At 33.7% G+C, this 16,351-nt stretch overlaps 1 protein-coding gene across 2 annotated transcripts; it reads left to right on the top strand.

The window, feature by feature from the left end:
• The first annotated feature begins 11,538 nt into the window (after nucleotides 1-11,538).
• LOC113761535 (chaperone protein dnaJ 50) lies at nucleotides 11,539-15,573 on the top strand. Of its 2 annotated transcripts, XM_027304561.1 has the most exons (10): nucleotides 11,542-11,749; nucleotides 11,839-11,901; nucleotides 12,012-12,078; nucleotides 12,415-12,474; nucleotides 13,113-13,163; nucleotides 13,344-13,424; nucleotides 13,907-14,019; nucleotides 14,285-14,402; nucleotides 14,566-14,692; nucleotides 15,075-15,573. In XM_027304561.1, exons 1-10 carry the CDS (start codon nucleotides 11,625-11,627, stop codon nucleotides 15,176-15,178), a joined length of 909 nt encoding a protein of 302 aa, XP_027160362.1. In that variant the 5' UTR covers nucleotides 11,542-11,624; the 3' UTR covers nucleotides 15,179-15,573. The 2 variants fall into 2 exon arrangements, with proteins under 2 accessions (XP_027160363.1, XP_027160362.1); XM_027304562.1 differs by lacking the exons at nucleotides 14,566-14,692; nucleotides 15,075-15,573 and adding an exon at nucleotides 14,483-14,561 and having other exon boundaries at nucleotides 11,539-11,749.
• Nucleotides 15,574-16,351: the final 778 nt, after the last annotated feature.

Here is a 16,351-nt window from a genome sequence, read left to right as displayed (position 1 = left end):
ATTCAAGAGAATTTAGTTCTATTAACCCTATAATATATGGTTTGATTACGTAAGCGTGGTTTTATGAGGTGCATGGCAAAAACTATACACAGCCAATCAATTCAGGATTTTTACTTTTAACTTTAGAAAGGGAGAAATGGAGAATGGAGATCATGAGAGTCTAATCCTCATTGTGAGATGAGGAACGAGGCTCTTTTATCACCAGAACCTTTTTGTTAACAAATTGGGCATTATAGATGATTAAATTAAACATTTTGCACCAATGATAATTATGTCAGGCTTTTAATATTATATATTTTGTTTAGATTGTGAGTCAATATAATTAAATTATTCCCGATGACACTGACAATTGATGAATTGAGCTTATGGGAGTCTTTTACTTTGTTTGCTGAACAGATGAATAATAAATCTTCAACTAACTATGGGTTTGCTGGTCGGATTCATACATGTCATGCATAATTTTATCAACTAATTGTGGTTTTCTACACGATGTACTTTGAAACTAGGACAAAGTGCGCAGTAGGTTACCAAAAATTTTAAAATTCTTATTTCACCAGCCAAAATATTTTTCATATCAAATTGCATATTGAACTTGATTTCGGTGAATTTGATTTTAATTTGATTTCAGTTAAAACCAATTTTAATTCCAATTCTGATTTGGATGTTCAATGTCAATTTTAATTGAACCCTTTTTTCTATGTATATAATACTCATATTGTGTATTTTTAGTTTTTTATGTCTTAAAATTTTTATGTCCTATGGTATAGTTTAAAATTTATATTGGATATATAATATATAATATAGGTACACATACATATATGTATAATATATATTATTATATATAATATATGTACGTGTGTATATGTATGTATGTATGTATGTATGTGTATATATACATATACACATTGGCTTTTAGTTATTAACTATTTCATCAATATGAATGATTATATTAATACCTCTTCAATAACTAAAAAACAAAAACTTACATAAAAAGTATTATACATCAAGTAATAGTAATGTCTAACACTTAACTGCTTATTACATAATATGTGCTTAATTCATACGTATATAAAAATACATGTGGATACATTGTTCTTTTTTAGAGTTTATGAATAATTACTTTATACATTAATTTATAAAATCATATGATGTAATTTTTAGATATTAACTGCAAACTCATCTTTGTGGTTTTATAACAAAGATTAAAATGGACAAAATTATTAATAAAATTTCAAATTTAATTTCAATTTTGTGAAAACAAATTCAATTTCGATCAAGGTCCGAAGTTGAGAGAGGTAAAAAACGATTTTGATTGATTTCATTTAACTAATTAACAAATAAATTGACCGATTCTCACCCTTACGAGAGTGCAATGTTTCTCAAGTGAGAAATCCATCGATGTTATGGTCATTAATATGAATTTAATCAATCCTAAAGAATTAGCTCTTTCCTTGATTCTTCAACGTACTAAAAAAAGTCCCAGATTTTAACGAATTGGATCCAAAAGAAAACCCTTAATTCTTGATAATCAAACTAGAATATGGGAAAGATGGATTAGGTGGTATGAGAGAAAATAGTGTAAATGTGAAGTTTTAGATTCGAGGCTTCCTACTTAAAAGATCACGATCAGGGCGTGGAAAGGACGAGGAATGTAAGAGTAAATACCTATCCAAAAAAAAAAAAAGAGATTCACTAAATTGGGCCTCAAAAGGTTTATGGTTTAATGTGAAATGTCTAAATTATCCATTCACATAAATGTGCTCGTCACGCGGGCTAACTTCCGTCTATTAACTGTGAGAATTATAAGCTAAAGTTAATACGTATAAGCTGAGGTTGGAAGGTTAAAATTGTGTAGAGAAGTGAAATATAAATAACATTAATATAAGCATAATAACTTTTATGTCTCAACTCGTGAACCTAATTATCCTCTTCTATATTTCTTGAATATTGTAACTTCTTACTCAACACGATCAATTCATATATATTGCACATTTACACTGAGTGCTAAGTCAACCAAAGTGTGTGGAACTTCTTTTTTATAAACTCCCAAGGAAGATTAGATGATCTAACTCTAACCACATAAGGGTTGTTACTTAATTCTTTCATCTACTCGCGAAATATTCCAGAGAAAAAGAGAATCCAAAAAAAAAGTGTAATGTACGAAATCAAAAAATTCAAGCAAGAGAATCTTCATCTATTCTTGTTCAGACGGGGAGGCATGGAGGGAAGAATCAGAGAAAGAACAATCATGACGGGGTGAATCAAAGCCTGGTCAATTCTTGTGCTTCCTGCATCAACTTGAAATTAAAAATCAAAACTATTGATTAAAGAAAGAAATACAGGGAAGAGTAGGGTATAGCAACAATCCGATCATGGTGGGCCTCATCAATTAATTAATTTGTGTGTATGGAAATACCACCATTATGCATTATGTTTCACTTTTCTGAATTGACAAAAATTGAATAAAATATTAAAGAAAGTAAAACAAAAAGTAAAATAAAATAATTAAACGTCCTGTGGCCTGTGGGGTGGCTGTGTTAAGGAATCAAGGCACCGCTTAGGGTTGCAGTGTTTTTGGTAAAAAAATACTTTTAGGTAATAAAAATACTTACGTTTGGCAGAACATCATCCCATAAAATTAAGAGCAGAGATCTTGGTGTTAAAAGCACTTTTATCAAACACTCAAATTTGGTGATTTTAGAGTAGCTTTTGTGATTTAAAAATAAAATATCAAATTTAATCATTTTATCCTATATTAGGAACCAAATAAAGAGATAAACACTTTTAAAAATTTTCAAATTACACATTATCCGATGCAATAAGTATTTATTGAATTATGTCTCTAAATAATATATTTAAAATCACTAAAGCAATTGATAAGTATTTTTTATTAAAATCTCAACTAAAAATTTTTTTTAATAAGTTACCGTAACCTAGAGGTGTCAAAATGGGTGACTTGGGCGGGTTTGAGTTAGGTAAAATGGGTAATGGGTATAAGTGAGTCAGCCCATTTATACTTATTTAATTAGATGGGTATAAATGGGTAAGTCAAAAAATGAATTGGGTAACCCAATTATCCATTTATAACCCATTTATTTTAATTTTTTGTAAATTCATTTTCGCAAACTAAGTTATCAATTTATACCGCTCTTTGTACCCATCATTAGTTTTAAATATTTACTTATAATGTTCAATAAGCCTAATTACCAATTTTTTTCATTTATACTCTATTTCACAAAATTACATATTATTTAATAATTGAATAGTAAGAATATAAAAATTTGAACTAAGTACTATAAAAGTTAATATAAAAATTTAATCCAAAAATTTTGAACCCCTAACATTTTTTTCATATATAAATTTAAAATTTCATTTTCGAAAGATAAGAAAAGAGGCTCAAATTTATCATAAATTGGTAATGCCGAAAAATGAGCAAGTTAACAAACTAAGAGAAAATAAAATAATAAAATAAAACCAACAAATAATAATAATAATGAAACAAAAGTAGTTAACATCATGACAAAATGAAAAATTTGAAAAAAAAAATGGGTGGGGAAAAAGAAGAGATTTAGAGGAAGAGAATTCTAAATGGGTTAATTGGTTTTGATGGGTTACCCAATAATACCCATTTAATAAATGGGTATTATTGGGTAACTCATTTATACCCATATACAAAAATTTAAGATACCCATACTCATCTATTCATGGACGGGTATGGGTAAATTTAATTAAGTGGGTTGATTTGCCACCTCTACCGTAACCCTAAACGGGCCTAATTAAGATATAATAAGCATGCGTATAAATACATCTGGGACATAAGGCCCAATTAAAATATCCAGATCATGTGGAACATTACCATCATAGGAAGCAGCACTTTTCGTTGTAATGGATCAATATGGGCCACTTTACTGAACTGTCGACGTACGTCATTCCGAATCGCTCGCGTATAATAAATAATTCGTGTATAATATAATATAATAATAATCCGCTGGATGCCCACAGGTCCCCTAAAAGCTGGACACAGAGACCGTCCCAAATTGAAATTCTCCGCTGCATTATGCAATTCGCTATGCTCTAATCCCAAGAAAACGGTCCAAGCATACCCTGTGGTTTTGTTCTACGGCTGTCAGTATTTGGTTCAATTGTTTGAAAATTTTATATTTATTTTTATTAAGTAACACGCGACAGGACCACACAACATAGGGCCTGTATGGAACATTGGTTTTTTACCAAATTTGTATAAAACTAGTTTTTTAATAACTTTTACTACAAGAATCCCAAAAACCTTCACAAAAGTTTTTTACCTACACACTTCAAAATACCCAAAACACACAAAAAAAATTCCCTTCCCTTTTTCTTCTTCTTCCTCCCCCACCCCAACCCACCACCACCTCTATCGCCAGCGACCACCTCCGCTGCCGGTTCCGGCGCCGATCACCTCTTCCGGCATCGGTCTTCTTGTTTTTTTTCCCCTTTTCTCCCTTTCCCCCTCTTCCTCCCCCTTTACCCTATCTGACCCTCCCCGTTTTTTTCTTCCCCTCTCTCTCCCCCACCACCCTTCCCCTCTGGGCGATCTAGTCGTGAGACCAGATTGCACCGAGGGAGGATGAGGGTGGCGGGGAAAGGGGAGGAGGGGGGAGAGGGAAAATTGAAAAAAAAAAAAAAAATCTGTTGCTGCTTTGTCCGGCAAGAGAGGGAGAGAAAAAAATGCAAATCGAAGGTGGGAATTTCTGTTGCTGCTTTGTCCTTGTGTGCTAATCCTCTCAGCGAGCTCAGGCATAACCGGAGCTCCAGCGAAGGTGGGAATTCAAGCAATTGGGTGCTGCACCTAAGAGGGACTGAAATTGGGTGCTGCACCTAAGAGGGAAAATTCAAGCTTCTGTAAAGGGATTCGGCTAGACCCTGGGTAAGGGAAGGGGAGAGGGAGAAGAGGGGTGGCGGGGGAGGGAGAGATAAAGAGTTGGAGATGAGGATAGAAAAAATACAAAAAAAAAAAAAGAAAAAAAAAGTTCTCTGTTTGCTGCTTCATTGGTAGTTTCGGGAGAGGGAACATGGGAGGGAAGAGAAAGGGGGAGGCGGAAGGGGGAGGGAGAAGAAGCAGGAAGGGAGGGAGGAAAAGAAAAAAGAAAGAAAGGAAAAAAAATAAAAAATAAAAGGAAATCTGTTGAAAATGAAAAGGAAAAAAGTTTTTCTATCTTATAAAAGTTTTTTTTACAACTTCTACAGTAATCTACAGTAAAATTTTAGACAAACTCCCAAAAAACTCAGGTTCCAAACGGGGTCATAGTTATAAAATCCGGTCTGAATTTTGACACGGAGAGGTGATCTGTTCAACGATTTTTCGATTGAACCATGATTGGACAATAGCTATATTTTATAATATAATAACATATTAAAATAGTAAAATTTTTAAGTTGGCAGTGATGTTTTTGAATTCACCAATTCAATTGCTGGATCGTTGGCTGATTTGTGACCCAACTCTATCCTAATGGCCAGTTCACTAGTTTGAACGGTTCGACCGTCGAGTCAAGCTAGATTTTATAACCTTACCACGTAAATAAGATGTCGATTTAATCTAACTTTGTCTACTAAAGTTCCAAATTTAACTTAGTCCACAAAAAGAATATTCACTGTCAAAAAAGTATCCTCAAATTGGGATGTGAATAACAATATGTTAGAATTTTATTATTTGGTTCACCCCTCTTTTTTATTTTCGTGCATATGTGGTGTCCTGAAATATAGAGACATCATTATATACAAGAAGAAGAATTCACCTTGAAAATTAACTTTAAAAACACAATATGTTAAATGATAGACGCAAGCGTATAAATTCCTCAATGGATAAAGATTATATACTCTTCCCATGTGCTTTCACCATTCTATAACCTTCAAATCGGCGGTACTTCAATACCCACTTTCCATCTTGCATCTCACACCCATTTTGATTCTGCCAACGTGTAAAACAAAACATATTAAGCATTATAGCTCATTCTTTGCTCTAAATTCTGGCTTTGAATCTGGGCTCCCCTTCTTAAATTCTGCCTCCGGTCGCGTGTCAGGAACACTAGCATGCATAAAGCACGGGCAAGGTATGCATAAAAAAAATTAAATAAAAATTATTTGAATATAATCCAACATAATGAACAAATATAACTAAAGTAGTCAAGTTTTCACTTATGAAATAAATACAATCACTAAGTCATTATTGTATTTTTTGACAAAAAAAGTATTATTATGTTAAGTGTAATTACGAATTTAGTATAAATGTATTAGTAAATTTAGTATAACTAATTAATAATTTTTATTAGTAGACATGTATAATTATTAGTATAATTGATAATATCAATTATATTATATATACTACTATACATTATATAATACTTACAACTAATAATATCACTATTACAAGGTTGTAACTAATTAAATTAAAAATTATATATATACATACATATATAAATATATATATATTAGCAGGTGGCGGGGAGAGGGATGGAGCGGGGGTATACTCCCCTGCCCCCACCCGCCCCATTAGCCCTCGGTGGGGCGGGGGTTGGGAAATGACGCAAGTGTAAAATGTGGAAATAACCCAATGGTTATGTCCAATTGCCATCCCTACCCAAATGGTGCTAATAATTCCATTGTTAGTGTAAAATGTGGAAAATGACACAAGTGCTCATCTTATTATAGCTTTGCACAACAAATAATAGACCAGCAAATGGACATAACGATCAACTTATCTTTTTCACTGTTTTCTTTAGAAAAGATTATAACTTGATAGGATGCACTTGAATTTCAACACCTGTTACATAGAGGTATGTGCATCTATCGGTCCCTTCGTAATTTGGTTTGCTCTAACCATTTTTATCTCTTTTACTAAATTACTATCCATACGCAGTCATCTTCAACGGGTTATCGGTTGAAGAGGGTCAGGTATACAAGAGAATCCAATACTGCCAATACTGCAAGATTTGGATTTAAAAAAAAAAAGCAAAAAAAAAGAAAAAAAAGTAGAGGAGAAGAAGAAGGTTAATTTGAAATCTTATTGTCTCTAGAAAATAAATTCCAAAGTATAACAAGTAGAGCATTAACAACATTCAAGAGAAGAAGTATCCAATACTGACAGAACCATTGAATGTTTGAAATCTTATTGTCTCCACTAGAAAAAGGTTTGAAATCTGCTTTTGTCATTATTTCTACTTGTAACTACCAATTTATAAATAAACAAAATCCATCCTTGTATGTACGTAACAAAATAAAAAAATTCGAAATGAAAGAACCAGTAGATTCCTTTCTGCAGCTTTCTATTTCTTAAAACCACTGAATGTTATTATCCAATATTGATGATAATTAGATCAACTACGTTAATATAAAAAATAAAAAAAAAAGCCCAGAAACTAACGTGGAAAAGAAAAGTAAACTTTACTGAAATAACCAAAAAAACCCAACATCCGATGAAGAAAAATTAGGAATCACATTTTAAGAAGTTCAAATCTTTGTTTCATACAAAGCGGCGTACGTACACTTTATTTCAACCCAAATGACAAAACATACGATGAAAGGTAAAACAATAATAATTAATAAGCAACATCAATATACTTAATATACATTGCCGCCAATCCCAAGATATAGCGTGCATACTTAGGTAAACCTTTTTTAAGTAGTATTATATCTTCTGGAGTCGCTCATATGAATCATCCTGTGAAGAATCAAGACAGTGTCCGTGCACATCTTTGGATTGTGACAACTTCCATAAAAAATGTGGCACAGAATTCATGGAGATCACAGAATTTGATAAGCGTGGCCGCCAAATTGGATTTTGATTCGAAGCAGCATGCCTGTCAGTTAAAATGGCAATCTCAAGGTGAGTGTGATTAGCACGATCACAAGGGTTTATATCATGGCCATGGTGGCTCACTGAAAACTTGATGGTGGCACCAATGAGGAGGAGGATATTTGATTCCTATCTCCCCAGTTGAGGGGACTAGCTTTGGGAGCGGAGTGGAGGGTTATCATTTCATGGTTCAGGGCCCGTTGGTGGTGCAGTCAATTTTGTGTGTGAACTTCTTAAAAATGAGCACCTTTTCTCTAAATCACAGATTTTCTTTCATGAATCCGGTCCGGAGATGTCACTTTCGCAGGTCATGTCGGTGGAACTCGTGAGCTGAGCAAGTTGGCGGTCAATCATTTGGAGGCCGAAAATTCCACCTTTTCAATTATTTGCATCATTGCTAAATGCTGCTGATATGGCGGCCAAATCTTGCAAGTAAAACTTTCTTGGACATGATTCCTCCTCTATTTTAACATTTCCATTCCTTAAGGTGTACGAACCATGAGAAGCTGTGGGAGTGTCTTTTCTGCTCCTTTGAATGGAATTCTCTCTCTCTCTCTCTCCCCTCCCCCCTCTCTATCTTTCGAGCAAAAATCCTTTTCCATTGATAGACAAATCAGTTTTGCACAAGAGAGATGGTTCTCAAATTTACATCATGGGCTATCTATCATCACTATACATTTCAAGCAAAAGTACCCCAAAAAAAATAAATGAAGAATGAGATATTAAGCAAAACATTTGCGCGACAATCATAAGTCCTAACTGTACAGTTAGATTCTAACAAGGTCAGTGTATAAGTGTCATATCATCTAAATTTGAAATTGAACATCAAATTCTGTACATGTGACATTCATCTAAATCAATTAATACATATACAGTTAGTACATAAAAGATTTATCCATTTTTTTATTGCAAGTAATGACACAATTTCTTGTGTACAATGAATACCGACTTCAAAATCTAGAGGTACTTGGTATAAGACGAAGTCAGCTATCAAGCATTGTTTCATTAATTTTAAAAAAAATTAACTGCCAAAAAATAGTTATCTCTAATCCTGGCAAACATCATAGGAAATCGTGTAGTAGTGATCAATATAAAGCCTTTTTGAGCTGTTAAGGAACACGATAAAGGTTCTCCAGCTGCTAAACAGTTCTCTTTTTGGTTGGAAAAGATGTTATAAATTTTACTCGGGTAAAGTTTTTAAAACTGAAATAGGTAAATTACAAAATAATTTGTTGATATTTCATAACAAACATTTTAGCGTGGATATTTCATAACAAATACTAGTAGTCATCTCTATGATTTAACCGACATGGGGTGATTGATTTCGGTTGGCTTTGTATACACTAAAAGAAAAGACATCAAATTTGTCAAAAAAAAGAAGAAGAAAAGACATCAAAGATATAGTATAATAATTTCAGAAAAATGTCTTTTCATAGGGAAACATAACAAAAATGTAGAACATGCTGTTACGTGAGAAGATGCCATTATCTTTATCACGATTCACGAGGCATTATCCACAAATTAATAATGATTAGTCTTTTTCCAATTCTGAGAGAACTCAGACTTTTAGCAAATAAACCTAATTCCCGAACAACCTTCAAAAGTCGGCAACTTGTGAAGGTGTCCAGGGGACTTATCTACCCAAACCCTAACCCTCCCATTATCGATGTGGGATAGAACACCCACAGGGACCCCGCTACTATAATAATGATTAGTCGATACTCCTAATCGCAAACAAGAAGGTTTTAGACCACCCGTGTTCTTGTGATAGATAGCCAGCCACGGTTTCTTGTTTTATCTCTTTCCATTCGGCGATACCTTAGATGTACGTCGAGAACTGAGAATGAAAGTTTCACAATGAACTTTAAAATTGCATTTCTTTCAACTTAAATACTATCAGCAAATCTTATACAAACTGATAGTGTATATATTGTTGTTATTGGATGTATAACACATGAGTAAAATTTAAATTTTAAATTTAAATTCATATGGATTATTATGCATCAATTGGTGATAGTGTATATATTGTCAATAAATAAAAGATTAATCCAAATATTATATCCTTTAAATGCTTTTAAATGACATGAGAGAGTAGCGGATCAAATTGTAGGTGTACATGTCATAGTTTTCATTTCACAACACGAAAGATAAAGTCTCGTTTGGATTTTTGGATTGTTGTTGTTTTTTAAAAAATTATTTTTTGTGAATACATTTTTCAATCAATTTTTTAAATATATCAAATCATTATAGTATCCTTTTATATAAAAAAATTCTAAAAGAAAATTCATATGGGGCCTAAAAAGTTTGAATAATAGGAGAAAATGGAAAGAACTAAATTCAGTGTCAAACGTGTTGATGAAGGTCGTATAATTTATTGCAAAAAAAAAAAAAAAAGGAATACGAAGAAGGATAAAAAAATTTTGGATATAAGTTTTGAACTCGGGCTCAGAAGGTAATGGGCAGCAAAAAAATTTAAGAGTTGAATCATGGACCATCTGAAAAGAAGTCTACCTACACTGCAGTTGATCTAACCTCACAACAAATGGGCTTTATGTTCTAGTTTTCTAAATGGTCCTTACAAAGTAACCTGGATGTTAATGTTTGGAAACCCGTTTGTGAAAGGATAGACCTCTTGAGGCAAGCCTCATTGGATTGGGCCAATAATAGGGAACCATTTGTCCAGTAATTGGCTTAAGTTTGGATGTTTTCAATACAAGTAAATTTTTTATACACTGAATTTGTATATACGGCCAAATCTAAGTACACATCTCCCATTTGCAAAATTTGATGTCCAAATTCAACTTGAAGTGATGTCGCATTCATTTAGACGTCGATGTATGTTGGATAAAGCGATGATCCCACATTGAAAAGTTTTGTAAAAGATGAAAAAGTTTATCGAAGTTTACACATCAATTCAAATAAATTGGAATGGTGGAAAATTATGGAGGGGAACTTCAAAATTTTCACTTGCATTTGTGAGAGTTTCTTTATATTGTTGTGCAGAAATTCTAATTCGACTTTGTAATCTCTAAAGGGAATTGTCACAAACCTTCTAATAAAATAGTGCGGACAATTTTTTTTTAAGAAAAATAAATCTATTCACGCCAAAATCATAGTTGTAGTTAATTTTTTCCCTTAACAATGTATATAATGTGTGTAGAAAAGATTAATTTCTTTAAATAGTCTAAAACTAACACCTCCCATGCTCCTTGGAACACCTCTTGTTTTCCTTTTGAGTGTTGGGCCATGGGACAAATAGGAACAAATATTTGTATTGGAGGAGTTTCACTCGTACACTAATCCCCCTATTTATACATCTTTTGTATTGACCATGGTAGAGTGGACAAGTTCCCCAAAATGATTATTGTATCTCACTAAAATTCATTTATCTACTACTCCATTTTTCACTTACCGAGAAAAAAAAATACTTATTGGTTCACAAAAAGGTCAAAAAGAATAAAAGAGAAGAAAATAAAAAGTCATATGCAATTACTTCTAATTTTTTTCCATTTATGTGATAAAAATTTAGCCATGAAAACCACAAGATTTTATTTTAAATTTTTGTTGGGACAAGTGAAGTGACTAATTGAAAATCCAAATGCGTGAAATAAATCTTGAAATGGACATGGGAGTTGGGAGTAAAAGAAAGGGATTTAGGCGGACAAAATGGTAATTTGAACTTACAGTTAAATCTTGCCCTCTGCTCTCCAATCTCCAATGCTGAGCTACAAAGTAAAAAGTAACACTCCTAACGTAGTGACGACAGAAGACTTTGGAGACGAGGATTGAAGCCATGGCGCCAGCGGCAACAGCTCCGATCAGCCGCTGCGTGCTCATCGTTATTCTCATATTCTCCCTGCTGATCCAGCCGTCGATCTCCATATACTGCGACGAGGACGACTGCTACGATCTCCTCGGGTAACTATTATGATTTTCCCCAAGGTTCTTTCCTCTAAATTTCCCTGCATTTTTTAACTTAACTTTTGTAAACTTCGTGTGATTGCTAGGGTTCCTCAAAATGCCAATGCCTCCGAAATAAAGAAGGCTTACTATAGGCTCTCACTCAAACAGTAAGTTCTTCTTCTTCTTCTTCTTCTATTGTGTTGTAATATGTATTTATTTCTGCACTTTTAATCTGAAGTCGTTAATTAATTGGTTTTTTTTGGTGTTTTGTATTTAGTCATCCGGATAAAAATCCTGATCCGGAATCAAGGAAAATTTTTGTGAAAATAGCAAATGCGTATGAGGTAATTCTTTTACATAATTAGCTTTTAAAGTTTGATGAAGATTAATTGGTTACTTAATTATGTGTAATGTATTGTACTCAATACCGAGTTATATGTATCTAATTTTCAGTTAGTGAGTTCTAATTCAGCTTAAGTTTGTCGAACTTCTAAGTCCATGCTTAAAAGAAATTATTTTCAATATCTAAGGAATAAAGAAACAAAAAAAAAATTGTTATTAAGGTTGCTGTGGCTTGTGGCTATTTTGATGAGAACAATAAATAAGTGTACACATATATAATTGTGGATGATTGCGATAAGACTTTTTGTAGACATTGATAATGATCGTTTTATGTGCAGATTTTGAAAGATGAAGCAACAAGGGAACAGTATGATTATGCAATTGCACATCCAGAGGAGGTTTGTTTTGTTTTCTTAGACCTCTGTTTTTTGCTGTGAATTCTGTATTTGTCAGTGATTCTGCTTGTAAATTTGTGCTCTTTTATCATTTCAAATTAGAGGCTTATGATTTACATCTCAAAGTATCAACTTAAACTTGTTCCCTGTGTACATATTTTAGAATGAGAAGTTAAAATGTGCCTAGGAGGCAAGATGTAAACTTTAGCTTTCTGATGCATATTATGTCAATTTCAGGATGTGATTATCATTTGCATCTCTCCCACATGTCTCTCAGGCGTTCAATCACCTCTAGCCCAGTATGCTTTGTTTACCTTCCCTGTGTCCCCCATCTTTGAGAAATAGGCTTGACATGTTCTTTGTATTTAACATGACATGGCATCAAATTGTTTGGTCGTTAAGTGTACTACACGGCCATGTATGGTTGAGTTACTTCTTGGTAAATTTGTTACTTCCCCTGGCCAGTTGGTTACTGTAAACCACACTTCCAAACATAGTTAATTTGCTTGTTTTTGTGGACAATTCTTTTTATCATATACCAGCTATTTGATTCACTGTTCCTGACATGTTGTTTACCAACATTTGATTCATTCATCCAAACATGCTGTTAACTAGTTCAATGCTTGGTATTCCTTCCTTAGGTCTTTTATAATACAGCTAGGTACTACCGGGCTTATTACGGTCACAAAACAGTGAGACCCTTCTCCATTTTTTCCCTCTTATTTTTAATGTTTTACTTAAATAAATTTGATTTTTTCCTAACAGATAACTATAATTTCCGTCATCACACATTTCACGTGGCCAATCAGTAAATCATTTTACTTGAGTCTTTCTTGTATATATGTTGACTGTTCCTCCTTCCTCTATTATAGGATCCTCGTGCTGTCATTGTGGGTCTTCTATTGGTGCTTTCTGCATTTCAATATCTAAACCAGTGGACAAGGTATAAGCAGGTAAGTGGATGTATCAAATGTTGCATCCATCTGATACTATTGAGGTTAAAGACTCAGTGTTTTCTTATTTAATTTTCAGAGAAAAAAAATGCTAAGCTTGATTCCGGAAGGTGTATGTTTCGAGATGTTTTTATCCTATGATCTGTTTTATTATGGCTTATATACCTGTAAACCACTTGGTTTCTTCAGGTCTTGTAATTAAAATCAACTGTTAGTGAGATGACACTGCAATAGATACAAACAATATCATACATATGTCTGCTTACATCAGATCACCACCGATTAACTATAGAATATTTTATGCTTTTTTCCACAGAATTTCTACTTTGGAGGTTATTTTTCCCCTTGTGTTGCCTTTGTCGTTTTTGTCTAGTGCTTTATAATGCTGATCTACCTACTGGAACATTGGTTCTTCTACGACCCTGATAATTGTGGTTCCATTGACTTTCCTATGACATTTTCACTTGGTTGTTCTCCTGCAGGCTGTTGACATGGTCAAGAGAACACCAGCTTTCAAAAATAAGCTGAAGGCTTTGGAACTTGAACGCACAGGTGGAATGACAATTAGAAAGAAGAGTAACAAGCAAATAAACAAGTATGAAATTAGTTCAATTTTTATTACTATTATATTTCTTCCCTCTGGTCCTTTTATTTGAGCCTTTTCTTTGGGGGGAGAGTGGTTTGGTGTCCAACAGAGGAGCGGAGAGAAAATGGGATGGAAGTACACTGGGTCCATAATGTACTGTTCTTTGGCTTTGGCTTCTTAATTGTTGTATTGATTTATATGATTACTTCTTTTATTCTGGAACCAATATTCAAAATCTTGCAGTTCATTTAGTGTAATTATGCTTATGTGGCAGGAAAATGGAAGAAGACCTCAGCAACGAGCTTGAACTGCAGATTAAAGGGGCTGAAAAGCCATCTGTCTGGGGACTTCTTGGCATTCGTTTCATTCTTCTTCCATATACTATTGGGAAAGTATGCATATCCAGAAACTATTTTCCATTCAAATTTAATACCAATGTATGAGATTTTGATTAGCCCAAGTTATTTTTCAGAAGCTAGTGTCATGCAGGCTTGAACCTAGAATCTTGAATTTGGCTATGTACAAGAAAACTACTGATTAGCTTTACGTCCACAGCTGCTGTTGTGGCATGGATGTTGGTTTTGGAGGTACAACGTCAAACGATCTCCTTATTCATGGGAAGATGCCTCCTATTTGACACAAAGATCCTTGGGCGTGCCGCCTGATTCATGGACATTCATTGGTAACTACATATCATCTCACTGACAGTTATAGGAAGACTTTATTATTTGGATATATCTTGCACCAGACCCACTGTTATATACCCTTTTTTCTTTTTCTTTTTTAATTTTTTGAGCTACTGTTATAGATGTAGAGAGTTGAGATGTTTCAGCACCAATGGTGATTACTGTTGCCCGCATAGAATGACCTTGGAAATGCTTCTGTATTTCAAATGCTTGTTTGAAACATTTTCTGTTGTGCCGAGATTTTTGTAACATTTTTGGGCAGAATGCCAATCAAAGAATTTGGGAATGTAACTAGGGGCCAATTTTTACAGTAACACTTCTTTGTGAATTTCATAATTCTTGGGTAATCCTAAAGTAGTTTGTTGGTGTGGTATACAGATGAATCAACAAAGGAAGATCTTGTACAGCGACGTCTATGGGAGAAATCCAATTTGCAAAGCTACCTTGCTGAGATGCGGAAAGAATCAAAGCGCAGAAGATGACAAATCTCAGATTGCATCCACGATGGAAGGCAGCAGGCAGTAGGCAGGACTATTTCACGCTGACAATTTTGGAGGAGTTTTTCCCATCAATCGGGGAAATATCTAATAGTACAAGAATACCATACTCAAGTTAACACTTTTATTGGTCAAACCATAGAAGAGGATTCTTTTCGACGGTGGGATACATTTTGTTGTAGAAAATAGGCCAGGTTCCTGTTGATGTTTCGCGGTGTCATTAGTGTAATTGTGAGCAACTTCTGCTTAATGCTGGAACCTGTTGTGGTGATGTGACACTACGCAGTTCATAATAACCTGTTGTGTTTAACAATTCGATTTGGCACTTAAAATTTAATGGTTCAGATTTTAATATATTCATAGAGGTGCATGATTACAAAGATATAGAATGTCTTAATTGAGTGATTCTGAATTGTTTAGATAAAATTTATTTAAAATAATAAGTGATAAGTTGTTCACTTATTATTTAATGTAAAATAACAGTAAATTGGCATACATGCACCCAATGCACCCTAACTCTTACCATCCGGCACTTTTAAGCCTAAAGACTTCCTTTTTTCTTTTTTGTCGCAACGGTAGAATTCCTTCTAATCTAACCTAATCTATAGAGAAGGGGATCTTCCATCCCACCAAGATTGGTGGTGATTATCGGGCCAAAGGCTTAGTGGCTAAGTCTAAGGGTTCGTTTGGGAGTGGAAGATTTGGACAGAAGAGAAAGGTAAAGAAGAGAAAGTTAGGTTTTTCTTCATTTATTAGTTTTTAGTAGAAAAGAAAAGAAGGGAAATGGTAGGATTTAAGAGGATGAATAGTAGGCAAAATTTTTCCTCCAAATTGGAGAGAAATGGAGAGAAAGTTGGAGGAAACTTGTGAAAATTTTTTAAAATATCTATTTTATCCTTAAAAATGTGTTGAACAAATATTTAATGACTTTCATATCCAAAATCATTCCACTAATTCCCAAACAACATAACAATCCCTTCTCTTCTCTTCTCTCATAACTTAAATTTTCCCTTCTTCTCTTTTCTATCCTAAACTCCCAAACTTAGCCTAAAGGCTTCCTTGACTCAGCATAATTTATGCTATCAAAATTGCATACATCCTTCTCCAACCTTTTTCACCTTTGGATCATTTGAAGGGTTAGAGGCCCATTACACACTT

This window comes from Coffea eugenioides, chromosome 2, assembly GCF_003713205.1.
Source record: "Coffea eugenioides isolate CCC68of chromosome 2, Ceug_1.0, whole genome shotgun sequence".
In the NCBI taxonomy this organism is placed as follows: domain Eukaryota; kingdom Viridiplantae; phylum Streptophyta; class Magnoliopsida; order Gentianales; family Rubiaceae; genus Coffea; species Coffea eugenioides.
This window is presented reverse-complemented; position numbering and strand designations above follow the sequence as displayed.

Bases quoted from the DNA above. Each gene is read 5' to 3' on its own strand.
- LOC113761535 (XM_027304561.1), top strand. From the start codon at position 11,625: ATGGCGCCAGCGGCAACAGCTCCGATCAGCCGCTGCGTGCTCATCGTT. The intron at 12,475-13,112 runs GTTTGTTTTGTT...TTCCTTCCTTAG, and splicing joins CAATTGCACATCCAGAGGAG to GTCTTTTATAATACAGCTAG. The intron at 14,020-14,284 runs GTATGAAATTAG...CTTATGTGGCAG, and splicing joins AGTAACAAGCAAATAAACAA to GAAAATGGAAGAAGACCTCA.